This window comes from Nannospalax galili, unplaced genomic scaffold (genome assembly GCF_000622305.1).
Source record: "Nannospalax galili isolate Female #2095 unplaced genomic scaffold, S.galili_v1.0 scaffold346, whole genome shotgun sequence".
In the NCBI taxonomy this organism is placed as follows: domain Eukaryota; kingdom Metazoa; phylum Chordata; class Mammalia; order Rodentia; family Spalacidae; genus Nannospalax; species Nannospalax galili.
This window is the reverse complement of record NW_008357637.1, coordinates 2,869,733-2,894,872: the sequence shown is the minus strand read 5'-3', so window position 1 is coordinate 2,894,872 and position 25,140 is coordinate 2,869,733. Positions and strand designations below refer to the sequence as shown.

The window sequence follows — 25,140 nt, the reverse complement described above, 5'->3', positions numbered from 1 at the left end:
GCTATGTATTAATTGGTGCTCTCAGTTGAGACTGGCCGAAACTAAGGTTAAAGAGACACAGGCTTCATTATTCAACTGTCACGATGGAGCTGGAGCCAAAAATTACACCCTAAGCTGGGAGGTCTTGCCAGAGCAGGTTAACCTGCCTAGGGCCAACTGGGCAGCTCTCTGCAATGCCAGGCCACAGAGGGAATGCCGGATTACTACAGAGCAGAGCTCTATCTCTTTTTCCATTCCAACAAACCTGAGGGTTATGACACGCTCCCATTAGTAACTGGCTGATTACCAAAGAAATTGGTAATTTGGAGTGACTATGAGGGGAACACACTCCCTCAAAAGGTATTCCAAGTCAGTATAGTGGACAAATTGAAATCCTCTCATGATGATCTTATTTTTTTGTGGGACTAATTCTAAGTGGAGACCTTCAGAGCTTGTTTGCAATGTAATATTTGTTTGTACAGTTCCTGACTTGCAGGGGTTAAGAGATGGGTCCAACTGAAGCTGATGAATTCTCCTCAGGATAATCATTCACAGAGAGATGCTAGACACACTCACAGATGAAAAAGGAGGCGGTGAGTGAAAGATCTGCAACCACACTCACGTACTTATTTCTCTTTAAAACTGAAGACAGACCCAGAAGCGGGCGTCTTTCCTGGGGCCTGGGTAAATGATATGAAGGCCAACCCCATGCCTGTGTGCCAGCGTTGACGTGACAAGCCCAGATACAAATGTCTCTCAAGCTCTGAGGCAGATTCTTGTCTCTGGATCCAATGTGAGGTGCCTCGTTCTCAGACTTGCCCTTACGGCCTGAGTCTCACCCACTGACTTTCCTGTGGCTCTGCCTCTCAGATGCCCACCTGCATCTTCTCACTCTCATTTTATGCCTATGTGGATCTGTTGCTACCCTGCCAGGCCTCTACGCACTCCAGCCTTCCTGGTTTGTTCTTTGACTTGTGGTTCTGCCCAAGCTCCCCCCTTCCTCCTGTTGCTGAGGAGGTGCTGACTTATATGCCTTGTGCTCAAGTTCAGACCAGCAGCCCTCCAGGCGACACCAGCTGACACTGCTACACGCTCAGACACCACCAGTACAGCTTCCCTGGGCTTAGTCTATTTGGTCTCTGAGCTAGAAGCGCCCTAAGGAGCTGCTCCTTGGCTTCTGGCCTCTTCTAACAACTGCCTGTCTGAACAGTTTTTGCCTTTCATTCTGTTGTCCTTGAAGATCTTTATCATTTTCAGTCTTTTCATTTTGTTTTATAGACAGAAACTTGCTATACAGTCCAGGCTAGCCTTGAACTCGTGATCCTCCTGCCTCAGCCTTCCCAGTATTAAGATTACAGACGTGCATTACCACACTCAGTACCACCAGATTGCCTGATTGTCTTTTTTTTTTTTTTTCTTACATTTCTGTCGTACTGCTTTGGCTTGCTCCTACCCCTGTGTGTATGCAATCTAGGACTTCTGTCAATCCTTCCATGCTTAGCATGTGTGAAACCCCATCTGTAACAGGTAATAATCTTATTCAGACTGCTACATCTTCAGGACAAGAATTTTCCCCACAAGAAGATATAGAAATATGTAGTCTCTTTCTACAAAGATTAAGCCTGTGGTAGTAACCAAATTCCTACTTCAAGTGGAGTAGGACTGGAGCTCAAGCAGCCTTTGCTGTGTGCCTCATTTGAAGAAGACTGAACCTTGTCCCCAGCTGTGGGTCTTTTTTATCCAAGGGATGTATGACAACACAGGCTCACATGTTTAACATACGTAATGCTCATAATGTATTATACATAGGAAGGTCACGGGACATCACAGTCCAGGTGTGGAATACTGTGTCCATCTTTGCACTCACAGAAGGACACTGGAGGACAGACTACCATGGGGGGGAGGCAAAATAATGCCCCTTCAGGAACAGAAAGCCAAGAGAAAAACACCTCAAGTCCAGTCTCAGTCCTGCAAATGTTCTATTTGTTTCTAACAAATAGAAAATGCATGTGGATATAATTTTTGTTACCTAAAATCCTTTAAAAATGCTTCAGTTCCCTATCCTTCCTCATCAAGTCCAAGACTAGAAGATCATCATGTTATCCCTTACTTAACAAACAGTCCATGTATAGAGAACATGCCAGACACATTTATGTATTTAGAACATGCCAGACACATTTATGGGTGTTGGAAAACTAGATGTAGGTAAAACATAAAAGATACCTGATCCACAGCCCTCATTTTCTAGAGGGGGAGACAGACAAGAACTAAGCAGAAAAGAAGATCGCCTGAGATCAGAAGACTAAGTATCAAGGCCGGGTTATCACATATGGTTGAGCACTGCTAGAAGGGGAGTCAGGGGAGCCCGGGGAGCCCACTCAGAGGAGAGGACTTACAAGTGCAGCCTGAACCATGAGATGGAACCAGACATATGAAAACCCAGGAAAGAAAATCTCGGGCAAAGGTAACATCTAGGACAAAGGCCCTGTGGCTGGAAGGGAAAGAAAGAAATCGGTCTTGCCAACTTGGGCTCAGTACAGAGATGACATACGAGATGAAGCTGGACGGGTACTTAGGGCAACATGTCTGGATTTTATTATGTTATTGTGTACAATATGGTTTCTCTCTTTTTCTGATATACCTGCAGGAACTTCTCTCTTCTGTGTTTTGCTTTGGGGATGTCTTTTGCTACTCTCATGACCTCTGTTTAGTACTTTTATTGGTTTTTGTTTATTTTTCACATTTCATGTATTTATGGCTTATCTTTGAGACTATATATATATATATTTTTTTTTATATATTCTCTTAAAGAACAAGGACTATTTTGTAGGAATCTTTATATTTCTTAGTAACATCCTCTGCCTAGGCATGCTTCATGTGTTCTGTTGCTTTTGAAGCATGCGCTCTTGAAAATCTGCATTTGTCTTGGTCTGTGAAATATGTATAAAGGATAAATCCTCAAAGTACTCTCCTAGATTTCCTTTGGGTTAGAGAGGCCTTGCAGATTAGGCGGATTTGAACATTTAGATTTTTACTTAAAAATTCTTCTTCTGCAGCTTGAGGTAATAAGTCCAGTGCTTCCTGCATGCATTTTAGAATATTACTGGTGCCAGAAGTCACCTTGTTGCTAATTATGTAATGGCATGCCTAGCTATACAAAAATGAAAGAATTCAAAACATTTTTTAAATGAATAAGCTTCTGTTCATGTTTCCAAAAGTCCAAAAGTTTGCCCTGAGCTTCTAATTCTAGAAAAAAAAAAGACTACTTCAAAAGTCATATTCTTAAATAAATATACCTAAATATGGGTATGTCTGAAAAAGAACCAATCTCCTAACATGACAGCATGCCTTCTGCATCCTGGGATGGTGGCAGCAGGCCAGCATGTTATCCTCTCATCGACTGCTGGTCTACCTTCTGACTGTTATAAATATTCATCTATGACATAGAAAGCTAAAAAGGGCCATATTCAAACATTTTTTGAATATTTCTTTATGTTTCCCCCAAATGCAAGAATGTCTGAAAACAGTATTTTTGCATAAGGATCAGAGTATGAATTTTCTTTTGTTCATATCCATAAATCCTGAAAAACAATTTGCAACAAATTCTCTAATCCTCATTTCATACCTCAAGGGTAAAGATGTTCAAAACAAAGAACAAACAAGAAAAAAAAAAGCCATTAGCATTGGCATGGTGACTTGCTGTAACTGTGTGAGGTGACCACTAAGAAAAGGCCCTGATATTCCTGGCTGCCCTGGCGACGTCTGCCTCTGACAGGAGTTCCCCACTGGGGTTAGAGCCCAGCAGGTCCACACATAAACTGCCAGCTCTGCTCACACCTGGCCCTTGCTGAGAGATGATTGGGAAGTGGCACTGATGGGACTCTAGAAAGAAGACCTATCCTTCTCCAAGACAGGGGGTAACAGATACTAGTGGTAGTAGTTGAACTAAGGGGAGAGGCAAAATGACACCCCAAATAAGGGCTACATTTACAAGCCTTTGTTTCATGTGATTAAATTTCTAGCTACTAAAGTGTGATGCAACTAGAGAGCACAACTTCTCCCCTCTCCATAATGGGAAGAAACCTTCTCTGCAGCTGGTCTCCTGAACCATGTGAAATGGGAAAAGAGAAACCAGAAACCTTGATTTCTCAGAGCAGAGCCACCATGCTCACTCAGTCTTTGAAATGACAAAGAAAGAAATGAATCTTACTCAACCAATCATTAATTTAGGCTTGTGTTTTGCAGCTGAAATGCTAGCTTAGCAGTTCAGTGACTGTTAAACAACCAGAGAGCACTGCAGTAAGGACCCTTCTCAGTGCCTGGCAGGAAAGAGCTCACTGCTGTGGACCTGAGGTACAGACATGAGAAGTGCAGTCCTAGGCCGTCTTGGCTTTTCCTCTGTAGGTATGGATGGGACACAGCTCTAGAAATGAGTAGACAACTCTCAGCCTCCGCGGCAGATGGCTGGCTCAGAGTACGCTGCTGTTCTTGCTTGCTCTGGATTACTTAGTTCAGTTTAGCAATCAGTTCTAAACTCAGTCAGCTCTTCAGGGAAGCCTGACTTCCTCACCTCTGTGCTCATGCATTTTCTATTTCAATGGTTGGCCTAGCCACCTCTTAGCCTGATGATCTGCATAAGCCATTCAGAATGCACTTTACATAATTTGCTAAATCTTTCACTTTGGGAAAACAAGGTGTTTGGCTTTTTTTAAGAATTGGGAAATTGTTTAACTCTCCATGCTAACAAGTGAGCAAAGATTTTTTTTCCCCCCACAAAAAAATTGTCAAAATGATTCAGCAACAAAGATGCTTGCACCTGCCTTTGGTTATAGGGCTGGGAAGGGAATCCACTGAGAAGCTATTTGTCCACTGGTGCAGTGTCTTTGCAGAGTGTGTGCTTATGTTCTGTTTCCTCAGGAGTTTAATATTTTATTTATTATTTTTATCTTAATTACGTGCATGAGTGAATTGCCTGCATGTATGTAAGTGTAACTATGTCCTGGATTGCCCATAGAGGTCAGAAGAGGACATTGGATCTCCTGGAACTAGAGTTACAGACTGCTGTTAGCTGCCATGTGGGTGCTGGGAATCGAACCTGGGTCTTCTGCAAGAACAGCAAGTGCTCTTAACTGCTGCACCAACTCTCCAACCCCTGTCAGAGTTTAAGACAGAGAATATAGTATCCAGCAAAAGGTGTGCTTCCTTCCTAACCATAAGTTCATAATGAATGGGGATGAGACTTATGAGATTATGGTAGGGTGTTTCAAATTCTTCTGCAAACATACATACTAGCTTGATTTCAAGAAACAGAATTACAGGTGCTTTTTGAGGAAGACTCATGTACCTACCATCAGTCCAGAAATGGATGGGGAAGGCATGATCCCCATTTTCTGTTGTGAAAATGGACCCACACATAAATCAAGGGCCAATTACAAAGTGATGAATCTGAGCATTGACTCTGATTATCTCCCAAGCTCCAAGTCGAGGGCCACATTCACCCTATACTGCAAAACGTGACCTTGCTTACTCGCTGGGAGATAAAGCACTGTAACACTCCATCTATCCCAGCCACAGGATTCAAAGACAGTGGGGCATTCCACTGACATGGACTAAGTAGCTAAAGAAAGACTTTGGCATGGCCTGCTTTATTGCTTCATGGAAGATAAGAAAATAAACTGCAAAGAACCTTTGCCAGACTCCCCTTTTCTTGAGGTGTGGGTGGTGGCAGGGTAGAGGAATAGTGGCTGGAAAATACTGAGTATGTAAGTGCTGGTTTCGCATTTGTTGCTGACATTTTTGTTGTTGTTGTTGTTGTTGTTGTTATGGAGATGTCCACTCTCTGAACTCGAGTGAACTTTACAGGACTGAACAATACACATTTAGATTAATGTTCCATAATAAAGATTTGGTATAGAATTGCCTTTTACCTACAAGCACTTAAGTCAGCCTCGGCAGATAAACATTTCAAAGGCATCCTGGGGCAGCCTAGCTGCACAGAGCTTCCAACAAAACAACAACACAGAAGTCACTCTTGAACATTCGTGTATTTTAGCAACAGGCAGCAGAGGACAGAAACACTCCGCATAAAAGCTAGCTGCCGCTGGGAGCCACAGCACAAATCCCATTCAGCTTCACAAAAGAGAACTGACAGAGTAAAATAGGGAGCCAATTTGAACCTAATGTTTCAAAACTCCTTTATGTGTAACTACCTTTTTAACATGGCAGCATATACGCAAGTTATTTCCCTTATTAGTACAAATGCAAATTTTATTTTAAAAAAACATTGTGGTTAAGGTTGTAATACCACACTTACCATTTTTTCAAAGTTTACAAGATTGTCAATGAATGTCTTGTTCCCCTCATGAGTAAATGTCATATCTGTAAAGAAATAAAAGCCACATTCTAATCACTAACGGAAATATGTCATAGGAAGAAAGCACAATAACACCATTAGAGTGTGCAGGTAGATTTGCATAACACTGCAGTTGAAAATGCTGATAATAGTTCCTTTTATGTTAGGTGTTTAACTTTCAAAATCACTTTATCTGAGATTAGTAAAATCTCAAAAATAAACCTGTTTCACTCCCAAGACTTTAAAATCATGGGCTCTTGGCTCTTCTGACAAGCTTCCCACCTTGTAACTCTTTCAGGAGAGTCAGAGGGAAGAGCAAGAGACAAAGAAGGTGGAAAGATGGGTCTTCTTTCCTCAGAGAGCTGCCTGCTCAGGATGCTGTTCATCTTTGTTCCTCAAGTACTCAGCCCCTGCCTATCCTGGGTGTTTCTTAGATTACCTTTAATCAGCAAAGGCATGAAAGGGATGAGAGGGGGCTCCAGCTTAGCTGCCGTCAGCCTATAGGCCCTGTGATTTCTGGAAGGGTCCTTGGGAGAGACAGAGAGATGCTGGTCAGCGATGAGCGACAGGTACCACACCCCTTTTGACCCTCTAGCACACACAGCCTCATCATCCTACAAGCAGGTATTTTTGAATGAACTATAATTGCCAAAGAAAGGTAGACTTAAGCAGACTGATTTTTTGGAAAACAACTTCACATATGATAAGACAAGATTTTGTCATTTGTTCCCTTTCTGGTTTAAAGGAGATATTTGCTCACAAGGACCAAGGGGAGACACCCCCTGAAAGCAAATATGAACTATGGAAAGCAAATCTCAAAAGAGATTTCCCTTCTGGTGAAGCCCCACCTCCCTCTTGGACATTGGGTCTCCTCCCTATCCCCTAATTTGCCACTCCTGCTTCACCCTCAGAACCATCCCTTGCCTCTCAGTAAGTTCCATTCACTCCTTTCCTGTCTGGTAACACCTCCCAGCCAACAGGGAAAAATAATCTTGGCAACCAAGAGAAATGCAGTTTCCAACCCACAGCCAACCTGAGCTGGGTGGTAGGGACCCTATTACACTGCTTTTCTTAGTTACACAAATTGACCTTATGTGAGACATAAGTCCTCTTTAACTTAGCTCCTGAGGGTGCTGTTCATTAGTCAGGCATGCTTGTTTTAGCAGCACTAAAAGGGATCATAAACTTCTTAAAGTCACACAAGGACAGATAAAATTTCTGAAATGAGAATCTCAACTCACCTAACCAGAAACTGGATTAATGCAGATAGTGAAGAGAATAAGGAAGCCGCTGTCACTTACCATTAAACTTTCAAACTCTGCATAGAACTTCTTGAACTTGCTTGGCAGTTTCTGTTAATAAAATGAAAATGCCACATGCATATGTCAGATCTAATATCTAGACATGTATCATGTGCTACTGTTTCTGGGGGAAATGTATTTCTTTTGGCTCCTAATCAAATATCTCCCAGACAGGACCAGCTATCATGCATCCTGTCGCTTGGGAGTTATCTCTGCAACACAGAGATACTTTGAAAAGTCTTAATCTAGTTGGGCCCAAAGTAACTACGAGTGCTTTGGTCTTAGTGCTTCTATAATATATTCTGGACTGGATAATTCATAATCAGGCCTGCCTGAATTCCTGAGACTCTTAAGTGGTCTAGACCCTCCAAACCCTTTTTTAAAAAAAATTAATTCTTTGATTTCCACATCCAAAATTTAGACTGGAAAATGTTAGGATTAAAAGAGTTTCAGAAACGATTCTGTTTTCTTCTTCCTTTCCAAAGAAAGCCACATGAGAACAGGGCTTGTTTTCTTTTTAATTAGTTTTGTTTGACATTTCCTCAATGTGTAACACAGTGCTGAGTATACAGAAGGTGCTCAATTTCATCTGAATAGTTGAAACCTGTGTTTTACAGATGAAAAGAGTCAGCCTCACAGCCTAAATGACTGTCCCAAAGCCATGCAGCTGACTGTCCTCAGCTTCTCCTTGGTTCACATCCCACTTCCTTTTGTCACCTCCCTTCTGTGCCTGCAGCTGTTTTTCTGACTGAGCATCTCTCCCGCATGATTTCTTTGCCTAGTTATAACATAAAGTGTGATAGTTCTACCAGGGTGCTGATTTCTCATGTCATATGGTCCCTGACAGCACCACTCACTGCACCTGCAGAGAGAAGCCAGGAGGTCAGCACTGCATCGTTTTTCAATCCACTGCTTTCTACGTTGCTGAGATTTTTGGAAGCTGAACGTCCTTCTGACAAACCCAGATGGAACAGAGTAATGCTTCCCATCCTGAGACCGGAGAAACATCGGCTGTCCTGAGACCCAGAGATTCCTACTAGGCCTGCTCTGCCCAGCGAGGTCCACCTTCCACAGCTGCTCCACCAACTAGCCCCTGCAGTCCTCAGAAAACTCCAGCCTGTTCTGTTCTGGTGTCTGAATCAGACTCTCAAATTCCCATTTAAATATCTGTAACAATCTTATTTTGTTTCTGGAAACCGGTGCCCTCACACTCCTTAGTACCTATTTTCAAGGATACAAGAAACCCCATTATCATCATATTTGGAAGACCCTTCAAGGCTGAAAGCAGTGATGTGCATCAGGGGTGCACAGGTCTCACGCAGAGCATTCCAATAACTATGCTGGGCAGTGAAGAGAGTCCATTTACAAAATTAGACCTTTTATAGCCAGGCGTGGTGGTGCACGCCTTTAACCCCAGCACTCGGGAGGCAGAGGCAGGCAGATCGCTGTGAGTTCAATGCTAGCCTGGTCTACATAGTGAGTTCCAGGACAGCTGGGGCTACAGGGAGACCCTGTCTCAAAAAGACCAAAAAAAAATTAGGCCTTTTGGTGTTAGAGTCAAATGTTCATCAACATTGTTCACTTTTGGCTATATCTCTGTCCTCCTAATTCTTTCTGGTAATTTAGCTGGCTTCAGTCAAGGGCAATAGGCAACATGGTAACAAAACCTTTTGTGATTCTCAATACTATTAACTATCCACACTGTGTTTCAAAAGCAGTGTCCTTAGTTGGGGCAGTCCAGGGAATGATTAGGGGTGCCAGTAGGCATTTTTGGGTGTCATGACCACAATGGGGTACAATAAGAAGTACCTCTGAAATACAGTGGGCAGCAGCCAGTGAGGTGGCTTTGATCCTACAACATACAGACAACCCTGGACAGCAAGCACTTGTCCTGCCCCAAATGTCAGTAGGGCCAAGGCCAAGGCTAAGATGCCTCCAAACCATCACTCTCACTTGCTTCATCTCAGATGGAGTTTTCTCCCCTGTTACTAGCCCTTCTCTTTATTATATGACATCATCTTAGTTCCTGTTTGGCCCAGTGTCTGCTCTACAGCTGTTCTATAGTCCCCTGAGAATAGACACCATTCCCCAGACTACTCATGTGGTTACCCTGTTACTCACTGGAGCCCTTGAGAGCCCTTGGGATGTTCTCATCAAAAACAGAAAAATAATCCAAATCAAAGATGCTTATGAGTGAAAGCTCTCCCAGAATGACATGACCACAATTCACCTATAAAAAATGAACATTTATAAATGATAGAAGGCTCATCTTTTCTGTCAGAGACACAATGACAGAAGTAGAAGTTTATAGACTTCTAGCACTCCTGATAAAAGTAAAGGACTGGACAATTGGTTATCTCCTTTTGCTGACAATAGACTGGCCAATTAGCTGGCTGCACACTCCCCAAGGGCATCTGAGGTAGGAGAAAGGTCTCAGAGAGCGCTTCCCTGTGCCATGCTCTAACTACCTGGCTCCTATTATGTTGGATATGCATGCATCTGGCCATCCTGCTCCCTCAAAAAGCTTTATGCCTTCCTGTGATTTTCTTACTCATTTCATTTGGATTCTGGGGGGTGGATTAGAAGCTGGATGCAGGATATCTGAGGGGAACCGTAGGTCTTTAAGAGCCTTGGTCAGCAAGACAGGGACACTGCACAAAGGTTTCATTGCTCATTTAATACTGGCACACTAACTCTGTTCTGGAAGACGACACAGCTGCATGGCATGCAGTCCTCACCAATTCCCTCATTCCTATATTCAGGAGATGAGCTGCCGTGTGCTGAATCTGCCTGGAATTTTAAGAGAAACCCAAGACAGAAGGGCTTGCGAGGACCTGCCCCATAAACAATGGAAATATTCAGCAGGGTCAGAGAAAGAAAATAGTTCCAGGAGAGAAATGGTTAGGAAAATAATTTCCAAGGGAAACATGGATACAAACAACTGCTATTAAACACCAACAAAAACTGAGTCTCATCATATATTCCTCACCCTTTTATTTTCTGTCCGTCTTACACATGCTTTTTTATTTTTAGCAAGAGTCTATTTTTGTATGTTCTATCAGAGATTAGTATTTCTTCAACTATATGTCACATGTAAGAGGTCAGGCACTTTCTGCATACTAAGCTGGTGACAAACGAAGATGTTTTAAACCCTGAACATCCAACTATCAACAAATGAACCATTCATTCTGTTTGCTACAGAAATTCACAACACACCTGCATAACTTCAGTCCCAAAGAGAAAGAAGCCTTGTCAACTGTTGCTGCTTTCTGGAGAGAGGAGGTGCCAGATGGTTCTGAGACACTTAGTACTGGCTGCTCCCCACAGTTGGCCTCTGGGCTGATTCTCCCAGGAGCAAAATGGCCACTTGGATAAAAATGAATCTTCTGCCCTCTTTCAGTCATAGGTCAGGCTTGGTGCAAAAGCAACAGGTACACGCTTCAGGGACAACTGCATCCATGAGCAAAGCTATTTTTACAGCCATCTAACATACGTTGTTGGTTCATGTTATAGGTAGACCTGGAGTTAAAATTATTTACATTGCGGAGATGGAAAGGCTGAGGGTCCCCTGGTCCCCTACTCTGCACCACCCCTCCCCACCACAGGACAATATCTTTTTAAACTCTTGCTCTGAGGCAACTAGAAAAAGAAGACAGGTCATCTCCCTCTAAGGGTCCCACCTTTTCCATTGTTATACCAGTGTGAGTGCTGTTTCTATAAAGAAGCTCACTGGTGAGCCTGTGTTTTTATTCCTAAGGCAAAAGTCACAGCTGGATGCCAGCAGCAGCTTACCTCCCACGTTAGTACCAGGCGGCTCACAGCAACATTACTCAGTCCCATGACGATGGCAAAAAAGGAATTTAGATTTTTGTACTCTTTGCAGCTGAAACACAAGAGGCACGTGTTTGAGCAAAATGTCACTTTTGAGTGAAAAATTATTTTTAAATTAGAGTCCTATTTTCTGACAGTCATTAATATTCACCAGGACTCCTTTATATGAACTGGCAATGATGGATTTAATGCACTACAGAAGTTCTGCTTGGGTGACCACGCTCTGCTGTCCCACTTCTCACTGTCATTGCAGAAAGTTGATGCCTTTGGCCACTGAGGCTTGGGTTTTGAGAAGTAATCCAAACTCACCTCCCCTAAGAGTTGCTATTAGAATCCTAAATTTGCTATAAGCCATGGTGAACCTGGAGGAGATCATCCTGTGCAATGGGAAGAGGGAAGGCAAAATGTTCTTAGAGATTTTGAGACTTGGAGGTGGACACCCTGACCTGTCAGGTACAAAGCAAAGGACAAACCTGTAATGCTGTAGTCACTCTGGTTCCTGTCTGTTAGATTAATCATTTTAAACCATTGAAAAACACCAACTTATGAGGCATGGTTCCTGTGGGATGGGCACTTTATTGGGAAATTAACTATAGCACTAATAACAAAATAACCTTATTTTCTGTGTGTTTTACTGACATTGATGAAGTTGATAATTTCAAATCTGTATTTATGCCATTATGAGCATTTATGAATCTATATTTAGGAATTAAACACGGAGATCAAGCCTAGAAATTTGTATTACAATGGTGATATTATCCCAAGTACTAGATTTACCTAAGATGGAGAAGAACCCCTTGACAGAATATGCGAACCTCAGAAAAACCATGAGCTTCATTAGAGGAAGCCATAAAGGCATAAAAACCATCAGAATGGCTCTAAATTGTAAAAGTACAAACTTTCCCCAGTGACCCAACAGCTATAGATCAAAGACCTGGCTCTGCTCATCCCTTGTCAGTTGGTCACTCCCAAGCCTGAGAGGAAATGTTTGTGGAGCCTACCTGTCTCCTTTAAGGCCATAGATAACATTCCTGCCAGTTCCTGGGTAAATAATCTTGAGAAGGAGATCTTTAAGCCCGGGCACTAGCTTGACTTCCCACTAAGTGTAATTGTGTCCCACTACCCTGGTACAACTCCCCCTGGTTTCTTTGTCTAGTTGTAGAAGCTTGGTTCCCACGGACAGCCTCTACTTCTCAATGTATGTTCTTTGAATAAAGGAAGATATATTCCTTGCCTGTTGCAGGTCTGGTCTGGCTCTGGTTTCTTGTCTCCTACTCCTCTATCTTTCCTTTTATTTTCCAAAAATCTAACACCCCCTAAGTTCTTCATACAGGCCTCTAAAAAGGGAAAGAATTCATTTTACAGTAAGCACAAATCTTCTACCCCAAATCAATATGGTTACCTAAGTTGACTGCATCATAAATAGATGCTGTTTGAATTAACATTTCTGTAAAAGCTCATTAAATGGTTGCTTTTGGTGCATATGTTTTCCTCAAAACAGTAACAATGAGTAATTCTTCAATTGTCTATGTGGAAATGGGAAATTTTATTCCAAAGGAGCTATGGTATGTCAGGTCACTTATAAGAAAGCAAAGAAGGACTTTGTAATGCTGGACCAGTGGCTGACACATAAAGGGTTGAAAGTTATTTAGTAGACAGCACAACTGGTGAGTGTCACCACATACATGTATTTGCCTTTGTCTTGTGTACATGACCTTGAGAGAATAAACTCAGAGCTGTAGACACTATTCTGTTATCAACTTCGCTTATCACCCAAGGCAAGTCAGGAGATTACTGTGCACTTCAGTTGCTTCGGATGTGAGCAAATACCTCCCACCATCCCTCAGCTTCATTATGCTCTGGACAGGGCCAAGAGCATAAGGGAATTTTACTACAGCTCTTAAAAAAAACAAACAAAAAAGCAGCACAACAGACACAACTACTTCAAGGTTTCTGTGTCATTCTTGTAGACCTCAGCCTATGAAAACCTACAGTCTTTAACAGCTGGGCTTAGTGAACAGATTCATTATGGGATAGTAATTGCCTCAGCACAGGACTTAGTCATGATTAAATAATATCAGCTGATGGAGCTGGAGAGATGGCTCAGTGGTTCTTGAAGAAGACCCGGGTTCGAATCCCAGCATCCACATGGCAGCTAACAACTGTCTGTAATTCCAGTTCCAGCAGATCTGACAGCCTCTTCTGACCTCCACAGGCATAGCACGACACCGGTGCACTTACCTACATGCAGGCAATGCACGCATACACATAAAATAAAAACAATAGATAAAAATAATATCAGTTGATGTGTACAGAAGGTCAATCCCATCTATTCAAAATCAGAAGGAAGAAGGGTAACAAAGGCAAAAACACAAGAAAATATTCCTGGGTGCTTTGAGAGGCTCACCTGTGTTGCTTCCATAATAAAAGAACTGGGTCCCCCCAAAGTTTTCTAAACCCCACCTTTATTGGCAGGTCACCTCTTTCCCCTAGCTGAATTTGGGAGCAGCAGGCTAAGGTGAAGAGAGAATGTGCTCCCTGTGCTGGGAAAGCACAGCCTGTCATAGTTTCCATAACCCACTCATTCCAAAAGCATGAAGGCATCTGCTTGCTGCACAGAGCCTGTTCGTGCTCCTGAGGAAAGTGGCTTCATTCGACAAAAACCTTTCTTCAAATAGCCAGCTTTCCCAAAGAGAGAGCCGGGTATGAATTCAAAGGATCTGGTAGTCTGTTGAACCCTCAAATTTTTTGGCAAAATAACTCAAGGCATTTGGCAAGCCAACGTCTATAAAACATCAAGCAGCTTTGACTTCTTTGTTTAGCTCTGGAAATCAGACTCTGTGAGATCTGAACTGTTTGGCTCAAGAAAATTGCCTGGCTGGGGTCACTTGTTCTTCCAACCTTCCTGTGCCTGAGCTCCCTGCATTTAGAAAGGAAAGGAGTCTCATAGCCACAGGCCACATTTAGCTTTTTATTTTTAGCACTGTGGTGATACCAAAAACATGGAAGTAAACAGGAGGTTGTTAGGCATATCTAAATAGCAAGAAAAGATTAAATTCATGTCAGGAAGAAACCTAACTGGCCCCCACAGTAAATAAATAGTTTCCCATGAGGTTCTGTTAAATACAATATTTATAAGATGTTTGCTTGCTCTGTCGTTTATGGAGATGTTCTTGTACCAGGTTAGCTCGCCTTTATGCATTCTACTGATTTTATTCTGGCTGAGTTGGATGTGTTCTTGTACCAGCATGTTCTACTGCCCTCTACCGGTGAGAACGTGTCCATGCAGGACAAGGGCTTCAAGGGCCTCTTCAGCAGCAGTTTCTGCAAGGGAACTTTGTTTACTTAAGCACTCTAAACTAAAGGATGGAAAAAATTTCTGAGGAGTTCAGAGCAAAAAAAAAGAGCCCCCTTTTGACTCCAGAATCAGTACACCAAGACATTAATTTATGTATTGATGTCAACTCACAAAAGCTAAAAGAAACTCTTTGACAAGACTTCAGCTACTGGTGGGCCCCATGGCAGGTCCCTGAGCACAAGTCGTTTTTACATTTTGCTTTTCTTTTTAAGGTGTATTCTATGAGAACGCAGCTCGAAGATTTTTTTTCTCTCAAGTTAAAGATACTTACTGGGCTGCTATCTTAATAAATTTTTTCAAGAGCTGAACACGCTTGCTGAGTTGGGAACAAAGGCAGATCTCGGTGACAACCCAAAACTGAATTTCATTAAATCTCCTCAGGAACAAATCCAAGTTTGCTGTGGTCTTTTTAAAATTATGCCTTCCAAATGTGTGGTAGATTAGCTCCAGCTAGAACAGAAAAGAAAACAATTTCACTTATTTGTTGGCTTTTAAATCAAAACGCCAGCCTGGCTCCTCTATTTGTAAAGTGTTCTATCGGGCAGCAGATGTGAATTCAATCACTAACCCGGATGTAACTTGTCATATAGATTTGAAGGGCTTTTGTGAGGCTTGTGAAATATATAAATATAAACTAGGTGTTATTGGCTTAATATACAGGAAGACATAGCATAGCATCACAGGGATTTTTTTTTAACACTTGAAGACTTTATAACAGGCTTTATTTATAAACTCAGCATGACAAAAAGCCATCATGTGGTTTCCATATGGCAACATACAGTAATGTGAGGAGAGTAGGGTCAGCAGGCCCCATTCAGAATCGCTCTGGAACCTGCAGACGCTCCTGGCTGGGCACCTTACCTCGTGCACACAGTTGAACAGCTCCCAGTCATATATTGTCATCTGGTACGCCAAGTCTTTGGAGCTCATTAGTTCAAAGGTTCCCACTGTCCCAGTGGTGGGCCCTTCCTGTTCTGGCAAGGGAGTCTGTGAATAATTGTGCAAAAGTAGATCAGAACCCCAAAAGGGACAAGTACTTAGTGCCAAATGCTTTCAGGAGTTTTGGATAGGAAAGGATTTAGGAAATGCTTTCGGGAATATTTTGAAACTCTGATTTCACTCAGGAATGAAAAGGGCCTTTACTCTTCATTGTACTTGTTTCAGAGCCATCTTTGTAATCATCACCACCACCACCATCATCATCTCACTGGAAACTGTGGGCCAATGCAAATAAGATTTGGTGGAGGGCAACCTGGAAGGTTCTCCTATGCCTGGGGCTGGAGATACCTGGGGATGCTTCCTTTTCTCTGGTAAAGATTGAAGGTGATTGATTGGTGTAGTGGCTCTGATCTCAGCAGACTTCCAGAGAGTACCCAGTTCTGGCCTCCTTCTGGCAGAGGGCCTGAGAACGCAGGGGACTGCCTGAGAGCACCAGGATTCTGCCTCCATGTGGTGGTCAGCTTCCCTTAATTGCGCCATACCCATCCCCCTACCTGGGATTTTGTGAGGCCCCTCTCAAGGCCCCAGGTCAGATCTGGCTTTGGTAGGCTAAGGCTGAGATCCTAGCAGACAGCCTGAGAGGGTGGGATCTTGGCGATGCCCCCTTCCTATTCCCCATGGACACTACTACGAAGAAGAAAGGTACTGGCATGGGAGTTTTGGATTTCTACCCACAGTACTGCCTATTGCTGATGGTGACTGAAGTCACCTCACCACGGCTGCACCTCTTTAATACCACCTGAGGCAGTGAGGTGGTGCAGAGTGCTGTGAGCTGAGTCTACACATGATGTCCAATTCTTCTACCCCTGGAAGCCACAGGGCTGAAAATGTTATTTACATGTTTGGGGCAAGACATCAGAAGACTAAACTCTGCTACTTTGGTCAAGACTCTGGGTTAAAGTTTTCATTTGATTCACTTATCTCATTTTGTATTCTGAGAAATTATCTAAAGTGTTTTCACTGTGTAAAATGGATGATAAACAAAGGAAATGTATATATTATAGATTAGTATCTATAAGACAAGGAATATATAAATGTATATATAATAACTGTGAAAATAATGTTTGCTAATATGATGCTAACTATATTTGGGTATTCGATATGCATGTCAGAGGGCTGTGGATGTAACTCAACGGTAGAGCACTTACCTTGCATGTGCAAGGCCTTGGGCTCCAGCCCCAACATTCAGAAGAAAAAAAGTTCAAGTGAGAAACAGGTTTCATCATCATCTCCATTACCACTGTATTCTATAAATGGCCCCTTGTTACAATTACCAAAGAAGTGGCATGTTGAGGGTATAGGTAGTACCGGCCTTTGTGAAGTCAGCCTATGATATGAGTAATCGAGCTTACAGTAGAGTTAACCCTGATCAGTAGGTGTAGTGCTATTCACAAAACAGTCACTTTTTTGGTCTTTACTTGCAAATCTAGAGATAGCATCGACAAAACTTCCAGGTATAGGAAGTGGAGGAACCTGAATGGATCTTTTGAAAGTTACTGCAATTTGGGATGAATGTGTGCCAGAAAGAGAGAAACAAAGATGGGGATCTGGCTTTAAAGGAGGCAGGAAACAGGTAGGTGAGAAGCAGGGTTTTCCTGAGCACCCAGAATGCTCCATGCTAGGGTAATGGATGACAGGGACAGCTTGAAGGTGGGGAAGCTGCCAGGAAACTTGATGGCAGGAACAGATCACATAGGACTGAACAACAGCTTTTAGAGAATCTCTGAGTGCCAGATTAGGGGATTTTTTTTTTTGTGTGTGGGCGCTTTAGAATTGTATTATTATTGTATATACGTATGATATAGGGATGGAGCACGCACCACCTTTATGTGGGTTCTCAGAATCAAACTCAGCTCATCAGGCTTGCATAGCAAGTATCTTTACCCACTGAGCTATCTCACTGGCCCAAAAGCACACTGCTTTAAAAATGTCAATGAATCACATACATGTTTTCCACAAGTAATTAGAATTTTTCTGTCTCCAACTAAAAGCTTTAAGAAAAATTTAAAAATTGTCAATGAACAAAAGTCATCTCATCAGGAACCTTCAAAGGAACAAGTTCTTTAAAGTAAGCTAGAAAATTAACATTGTTAGTGGCTCAAATGTATAGAAGCACAATCCTGGCCTGCCTGTTTTCTGGACAGTGTGCTGCTGGTATTTAAAAGAAACTTGCTTGGAAGAACAGCACCACTTCCTTGGTTGGTGTCTGAAAGGCACTTGCGCATATTTTCACTTAGGAAGTTGACTCCAAGATGGAGGACAACCCTGACCATTCCCTCATCCTGAATGGCCCAAAGCCTGGATTTCAGATGCTACCCAGTTACCATCAAGACAGTCCACTCATTCTACAGCCTGAACACATGAACAGGTTTTCAAAAAACTGATTCCATGTTGCCCATCTCCAAGCACACCATCTTTAGCTGTGAATAATACTCGATCATCACCCGGTTGTTCTCTCTGCCAAATCCTGACTTCTTATATCCCCAAAGGGCAACTCCACTGGGCTGACATTATAGTTGTTAATGTAGCAAGTTCCAGCCTGAAACTTGGTTGCCACCCTGTGAGCCCACTGGATGTCCCTGGTAAAGATACCAGCTGCTAGTCCAAAAGTGGTATCATTGGCCTGCTCCAGGACCTCGGCTTCAGTGTCAAATGATAAAATGGACATAACTGGCCCAAAGATCTCCTCTCTCACACAGGTCATGCCATCTCTGCAATTAGTTAAAATGCAAGGTATCATGTAATATCCTTTTAATCTGGGATCCTTGGGTCCATACAGCTCTCTACCACATAGCACACTAGCACCTTGCTCCTTTGCCAATTTAACAAACCCAAGGACTCACTCCAGATGTGGGCAGTTGATGAGTGGACCCATCCTCGTATCTTCCAGGAGGGGATCTCCAAGTTTTATCTTTTGGGTCTGCTTCACAACTTCTTTTGTAAATTTATCAATAATTTCCTTTTGTACAAATGCCCCTGTGCCATTACAGCAAACCTGGCCTTGCATGAGGAAGTTGGCCATCAGTGCCCCTTCACAGCATTCTCCATATTACGATCTGAGAAGATGATTAGAGGGGATTTGCCCCCAAGTTCCAAGGTAACAGGTTTGATTCCTTTGGCTGACATCTCCATGATCTTCATGCCAATGGGCACACTTCCAGTAAAGGAGACCTTGGCCACATCTTGATGCTGACACAGAAACTGGCCTGTGGCAGCCCCACCTTGCACCACATGCTGAAGAGCCCAGGAGGCATGCCAGCTTGGGTGTAGATCTCAGCCAGGAGCAAAGCAGACACAGGGGTTATGGGAGAAGGCTTAAAGATCATGGTATTACCAAAGGCTAAAGCTAGGGCTGGTTCTCTTCTGGTATAGCCAAAGGATCCTTCTGGGAGCTGGATGTGTTCACCTGCCATGGATGCAGCCAGGTCTGCATAGTACTCCAGGCACTGCAGGCAAGTGTCAACATCCAGCCGGACCTCAAAGGTGGACTTGCCATTGTTGATGGTCTCCACAGCGGCAATTTAATCTTTCCGCTCCTCTATTATCCGGGCAGCCTCTAAAAGGACTTGGCAACCCTCCCTGCCACATTTTTAACTCCATATTTTGAAGGCAGCCTTTGCATTTTCAACAGCCAAACTTACTTCCTTTTCTCCGGAACATGTGAAAGTAGTCATAACTCGGTCTATGGCCAGTTCAAATGTCTTCTCCTGTGCCGGAAGCGTCCACTGGCTCCACGCGGGCCCCGCCACAGTAGTTAACGGCTGCGTCTCTACGAAGGTGCTGTAGTGGCTACCGCAGCAGGCGAGGGAGAACGGAGGAGTGTAGTCAGCGCAGCCCCAACCGCCCGTAGGAGCATCTGTTACATGCTCCAGAGTGGACCTCGATGGAGGGGATGGGGTTTTGTAACAGGCCAGATAATAGATCAGGTTAGGGTCACCTTCAGAGAAGAGCAAACTGAATATAAACCCCACTGTAACAACACACACTTGGACTGATCCCTTAATCTCTTGACTGTCTGTCTCCAGTTCCAATAAACTGGGGTTATAATACCTAAATTGGAAAATGAGGGTCATAATACCTAGGCTTATTAAGAGAATTAGATGGGAACAACTGAAGAGCAGCGTGTAAACACAAAGGAGGTCCCCTGTCTCAGATTAGTTCACTTTCCAGAAGAGCTGCAGGAATGCAAATACACAGGCAAACGTGATAAGTGCAAAACCCAGATTAAGAGCTAACTAAGGACCCACCCGGCTCTCCAGCTCTTTTCCTTAAGGCTTTATGGCTTCCCAGGCATGAGACAAATTAACCCAACAACTGCTGGGGAAATTTCAACACTAAGAGAGACTGGAAGCTCTTTTTGGTCGTAGATGTTGGAATGCCATTTTTGCATCCCTTCAGAAAGCAACATGAAAGTCTTGTGGAAACTCCACCTTCGTCTGAGTGGGTGCACCAGGCCTGCCTCCAGCTTCTTTCATGAGTAGCTAGCAAGAGGGCGCCTCTCTGAAGTGGGAGATTGACATGCTGAACCTCGACCCCAAAGGAAGCACTTCCTTGGACCATTTTCTTATGGATGTTCCTCCAGAAAGTTCCTGCAGGTGAGGCACTGTAGAATTTATGTAGGATCCACACGGCACAAATACCTGAGAACTTACAACTCCGCCCCGAAACCCTATAGTTATTCCACCCTGATTGAGAGATGATATTTTTGCTACTGCTTGGGGAATGTAATGTATTACCCTGCATCCAGGGAGTTAAGACATAAAATGATGAGTGACAAATTGATCCCTAAGCTGCTATGCCCAGCATCTCTCCTTCCTTGTGCTGCACCCCCTCTATGGTGGGACTTGTCATACTGGGTTTTCTCTGATGACATGCTGGTGTCCCTCACAAGCTCCTTGGGGGTACACAGACCATGAAGGATTTGTCTTTGCGACTATCTCAGAGCCAGCATCATCCACTGAGATGGAATGATGTGGCAGGCACTAAATAAAAATTTAAGGCAGCAGTAAATGGATAAAAGGAAAGCCAAATTACAGTACAATGGAGTTTTGCTGTAATTTGCTTTGTACTAACATTTATACTCAAATAAAATGTCAAGAGAGCAAAGCCTCTGAATCCAAGTCTTACCCAGTAGGATAAACGTAGGCACTCTACTAATTTTAGACAACATTTTAACACTAAAACCGTTCTCTTCCAGGCTGCCTGGGTTACTCTCTTTTAATTTAACTGTAATTGCTGTAAGGACAGAAGCTCCAGGGCACTTGTCATGTTGGCCACAGAAGCTAGCAGAGCACTGAGCACATAGCAGACACTTGGTAAGTATGTGTTGATAGGTCTGAGGGTTTGGTCAACATTCTACACTGCAGAGTCACCCTCTGGATGACTCTTCCTAGAAGGACCTCCTCACAGGAATGCTTTAGCAAAGCCTGTGAAGGAGCTCTGTGGTACAGTAGTGTGGCAGGCAAGGTCTGAGCCCTCTGAGCACAGGGAGGCACAGAGCATCTCCAGCGAAGAGGTTCATGTTCAGGGGACTTGTTCCAAAGCAAATTCCTTTCAACTACACAAGCCTTAAAATGGAAGATAAGCAAGAGCTAAGAACTTGGAAGGCTGCATAGTGTGCTGCGTACAAATAAATAGAAGCTTAAAGTTGGTATCTGCCCCCCAGGGAGCTGGAAACAGTCCACACATCTATCTATCCACAACATCTTTCAACCCAGAGGCTAAGAACCAGCTGGCAAAAAAGGTCTCTGCACTGTGTGGCAAACATCACCCGTCACCTTCAAGAGAGCATCAGCAACACTGACTGCTTAAGGCATTTGTTTCTAGGAGAGGGTAGATAGACTCATTTATGACAGTTCTTAAAAAAGAATTTTATATACTATTGTGCTTGTGAGAGTACATCATGTGTGTAGGGAGTAAGGGCACCTGTGCATCAGTGCTAATATGAAAGTCAGAGGACAAGTTTTGGGAGTCAGTTCTCTTCTTCCATCATTACGTGGGTTCTGGGGACTGAATTCAGATCACCAGGTTTATAGAGCAAGCACCTTTATGTACTGAGCCATCTTCTTGGGCCTGATTTTAAAAATTTTTTCTGTCACTTAATGTTGAGAGATGTTTATTTAAATAGCACTGAATGTAGGTGATTAAAGAATTAAAGAATACATCAAATATACATGGCTGGAGAAGTCATAGATCCTAGAGAAAACCCTATCTCTGTCATGTCTGTAGACAAATGGACTTTCTTACTGAACGCTAAATATGGATCCTTAAATTTACAGACAAGTATACCATTCACCACTCATCAAAGAAGCTTCTTTTTGCACAGATGGAGGCTACTACAGAGTTCCAGAACTGGTCACACACAGAGAGTATGTGTTTGAGAGATGTCCAGCCCTAAGGAGCGTATAGACAGTGGAACCTCTACATCTAACGCTCATGGAACATAGCAGAGCAGGGAGTAGAGAGAATACTAATACATCCCTCAACTCTCACCAGTGAAGCTTCCTCATGTAACAGTACGATGCACATAGAAGCTACAACTGGCCAAGGTATAGAGAATAAAAGGCTTTAGAGTACATATTCCTGGATAGGACTCCTATATTCAACCTCACCCACCTAGGCGCAGGGACCATTGCAGAAGAACGTTGGAAAGATTATAAGAGCCAGGGTTGGTGCATGAACATAGGAAACATAGAGTCTTCTAGGCCTCTGGGAACTTGCTCATATGAACTTGCAGCAATGGTGTCAGCATGCACAGACCCATGCAAACTCAATCAGACAAAAATAGAGCATAGAACTGAGGAAATGGATAAAAGGCTCCGATCTTAGTCGAGGAACTATTAGCAACTGATTACTGCTGGGTGAGAGTTGATCTTCTTTTATGGAGAGACGCTAGATAGGCTGACTAGACTCCAGTGAATAAACTTGCACCTATGGGCATCTGGTTACAAAAGCTCGATTCAATAAGTCTTAACATATATGACAGAATGCTTGAAATCTGGTGGGGGAGGATATGGGAGTGCAGATAGGGGAGGGGGGTCTAAATATGAGTAAGATTTATTGTGTAAAATGCACAAAAATTCAATTAAAATATCATTAAAAAAAGAACTAATAAATGAAAGGTGCTCACTTTGGCAGCACATATACTAAAATTAAAATGATACAGAGATTAGCATGGTCCCTTTGCAAGGACAACATGAAAATTAGTGAAGCATACCATATTTTTTAAAAAAGGACCATGAATCAGTTCTGATCTTATAGTGCTAGTGGCTGAGGACAGTTGGGTGCTCAGGGCTGGGAGGGTTGAAAGATGAGCAAGGGCACTGTGGCACATTTGGAAAGTTCTTCCCTAAGTGAAAATAAACTGGGGGTCAAAGGAGCTCTCTCACTGGACATGGTGGCACACATCTAAAATCCCAGCATAGGGGAGACTGAGGAAGGAGAATAGATACCTGGAGGCCAGTGCAGGCTACATGTGAGAATTATCAAACACACACATCAAAAAAAAAAAAAAAAATGATGACTCTCTCTAAACCAGAAACCAAGCTCTCAAAAGTTCAAAGAAGAGAATCTTTTTTGTCCTTATAGTGATGGGATAGAGCCTAGGGCCTTACATAGGCTGGGTACGTGCTCTGCCACTGAGCTGCACCCTCAGCACAAGACTCCTGAATTAGCTGGCAAGCTTCTTTTGACTAAATTCAGATCTATTTACACCTCACTAAGGAAACTGTACTCTCTCTCCAAATGTTGATGCAATCTAACCTCTTACTCTTGTGTTGTCCTTTTCTTAAAAGGAAGGCCCATGTGTCCAAAGTCAGAAAACCAGCTTTTAGAAACTGACTGTTGTTACTCTGGGCTTTCCAAGATATTTTAATAGTCAGTCACTTCCATGCCCAATGTTTATAGGATAAACAGAAATGAATGTGTCCCTTATTCACAGAAAGTTCTGGTGCCTGTGGACAAACATGTACCGACCTCTAGCATTCCTATGAAGGTCAAGAGAGTACTTTCAGGGAGCAGCCCTTCCTAAACCAGATGGCTCTGTCACAGTGCCTCTCTGGTCTTTCTCAGGAGTCTCGTAAGAGAGATACTTTCTTTTAAAAAATGTTTATTTCCATCTTGGTCTAAGTATTCTGATCTTGAATGCTAATATTGAACTTGGAGACATTTCAAGGAGGTGAATTACAACAAAGAGCTCTGAGTGCTCAATTATGCCCCAGTAGTGCTGTAACTTGGCTAATTTCCACAAAAGGCTATTTAAAGCTCAGAGCATCCTCAGTGAACACCCAAGGCTTTCCTGAGAGGCCGCAGTATAGAACAAGCCAGGTAGCATTCAAGAGTTTTTAGCAAGCAGATTCAATGTGACTGTGAAATGAAGCTGCAGACAAGTTTTTCTGATTGCGGACAGACGCCACTCTGAAGAGACCATCCACACCTACCAGTGAATCGAATTGCTCTCTCGGGCAGGCAAACAGGCGTCCATTAATGGTGAGCGTCGTAAATACTGAAACATCATTAGGTTTGAGCACCACCTTTTCTGTGAACATAAAAAGCATGAGATTGCCTATTAAATACATCTGAGATTTGCCAAGCTGCCCTAATCACACCAACAAATTGCTAGCTCCGTGAATTACTGGAACACGCAGAGTGACTGCATAAAATATGGGACTGAAGGGACTCACTGAATTAAAAAAAAAAGAGAGCTTTCACACAGTCACACAACACTCAGGATGCCATCAGAAATGACCTGCAACTGTATTTATAAACCCTGCACATCTATTTATATAGCAAGTTAGGTTTCTTGATGGTAGCAATGCCTGGCGCTTTGGAGATGGAAAGAACAATTTTAGAAAACTTGGGGGGAGTGTTTCGGAGATCCCACATGATTTTAGCTGCAAAATGTGTTTTTTTTCACTTATTCCCTAATTTGGAAGAGAACAAGAGCAACTAGATTAAGCTTCTTTCTCTATTTTATAAATTAGTTTACTGAATAAATATTTGTTTAGCATTTGCTAAATGGCAGACAGTAAGGTCGCATAAGGGAACAATAAAGAAAAAAAATCCAGGTGCAAAAGAGGTCTCAGTGTAGAGAGATGCAGATCATGAACACGATGCATATATTAGAGAGAGGGGATAGAGGCCACAAAACAGCAGGGAAGAGAGTTAGAGTATGTGTCAGAGGAGAGGGCCATCAGGAAAGGGCAGGGGAAGGTCTTAGCCACACACTGTCATTTGAGTGAGGATCTAGAGGATCAGAATAGCCATGGGAAGGGTGTGACAAATCTGTCACAGAGGACAGACACTCTGGGTCTGGTACAACT

General features: G+C 42.9%; 1 protein-coding gene, 1 non-coding gene and 1 pseudogene across 7 annotated transcripts in view; 1 reads left to right on the top strand and 2 right to left on the bottom strand.

Annotated features, from left to right (window-relative positions):
• The window catches only part of Rapgef4 (Rap guanine nucleotide exchange factor 4), a 362,806-nt gene that overhangs the window by 7,370 nt on the left and 330,296 nt on the right, over positions 1–25,140 (bottom strand). For all 6 annotated transcript variants that reach the window (XM_008855271.1, XM_008855272.1, XM_017794906.2 and 3 more), the window contains 7 exons: positions 24,259–24,356; positions 15,683–15,808; positions 15,093–15,271; positions 11,425–11,515; positions 7,633–7,683; positions 6,771–6,858; positions 6,293–6,357 (listed from right to left, as the gene is read on the bottom strand). In XM_008855271.1, the coding sequence (XP_008853493.1) occupies positions 6,293–6,357; positions 6,771–6,858; positions 7,633–7,683; positions 11,425–11,515; positions 15,093–15,271; positions 15,683–15,808; positions 24,259–24,356 (698 nt within the window). The remainder of the gene's footprint in view (positions 1–6,292; positions 6,358–6,770; positions 6,859–7,632; positions 7,684–11,424; positions 11,516–15,092; positions 15,272–15,682; positions 15,809–24,258; positions 24,357–25,140) is intronic.
• On the bottom strand, positions 18,193–20,921 carry LOC103751802 (annotated as a pseudogene).
• On the top strand, positions 22,942–23,045 carry LOC115067983. The gene has a single exon (XR_003847348.1). It is a non-coding gene; the product is annotated as a U6 spliceosomal RNA (small nuclear RNA).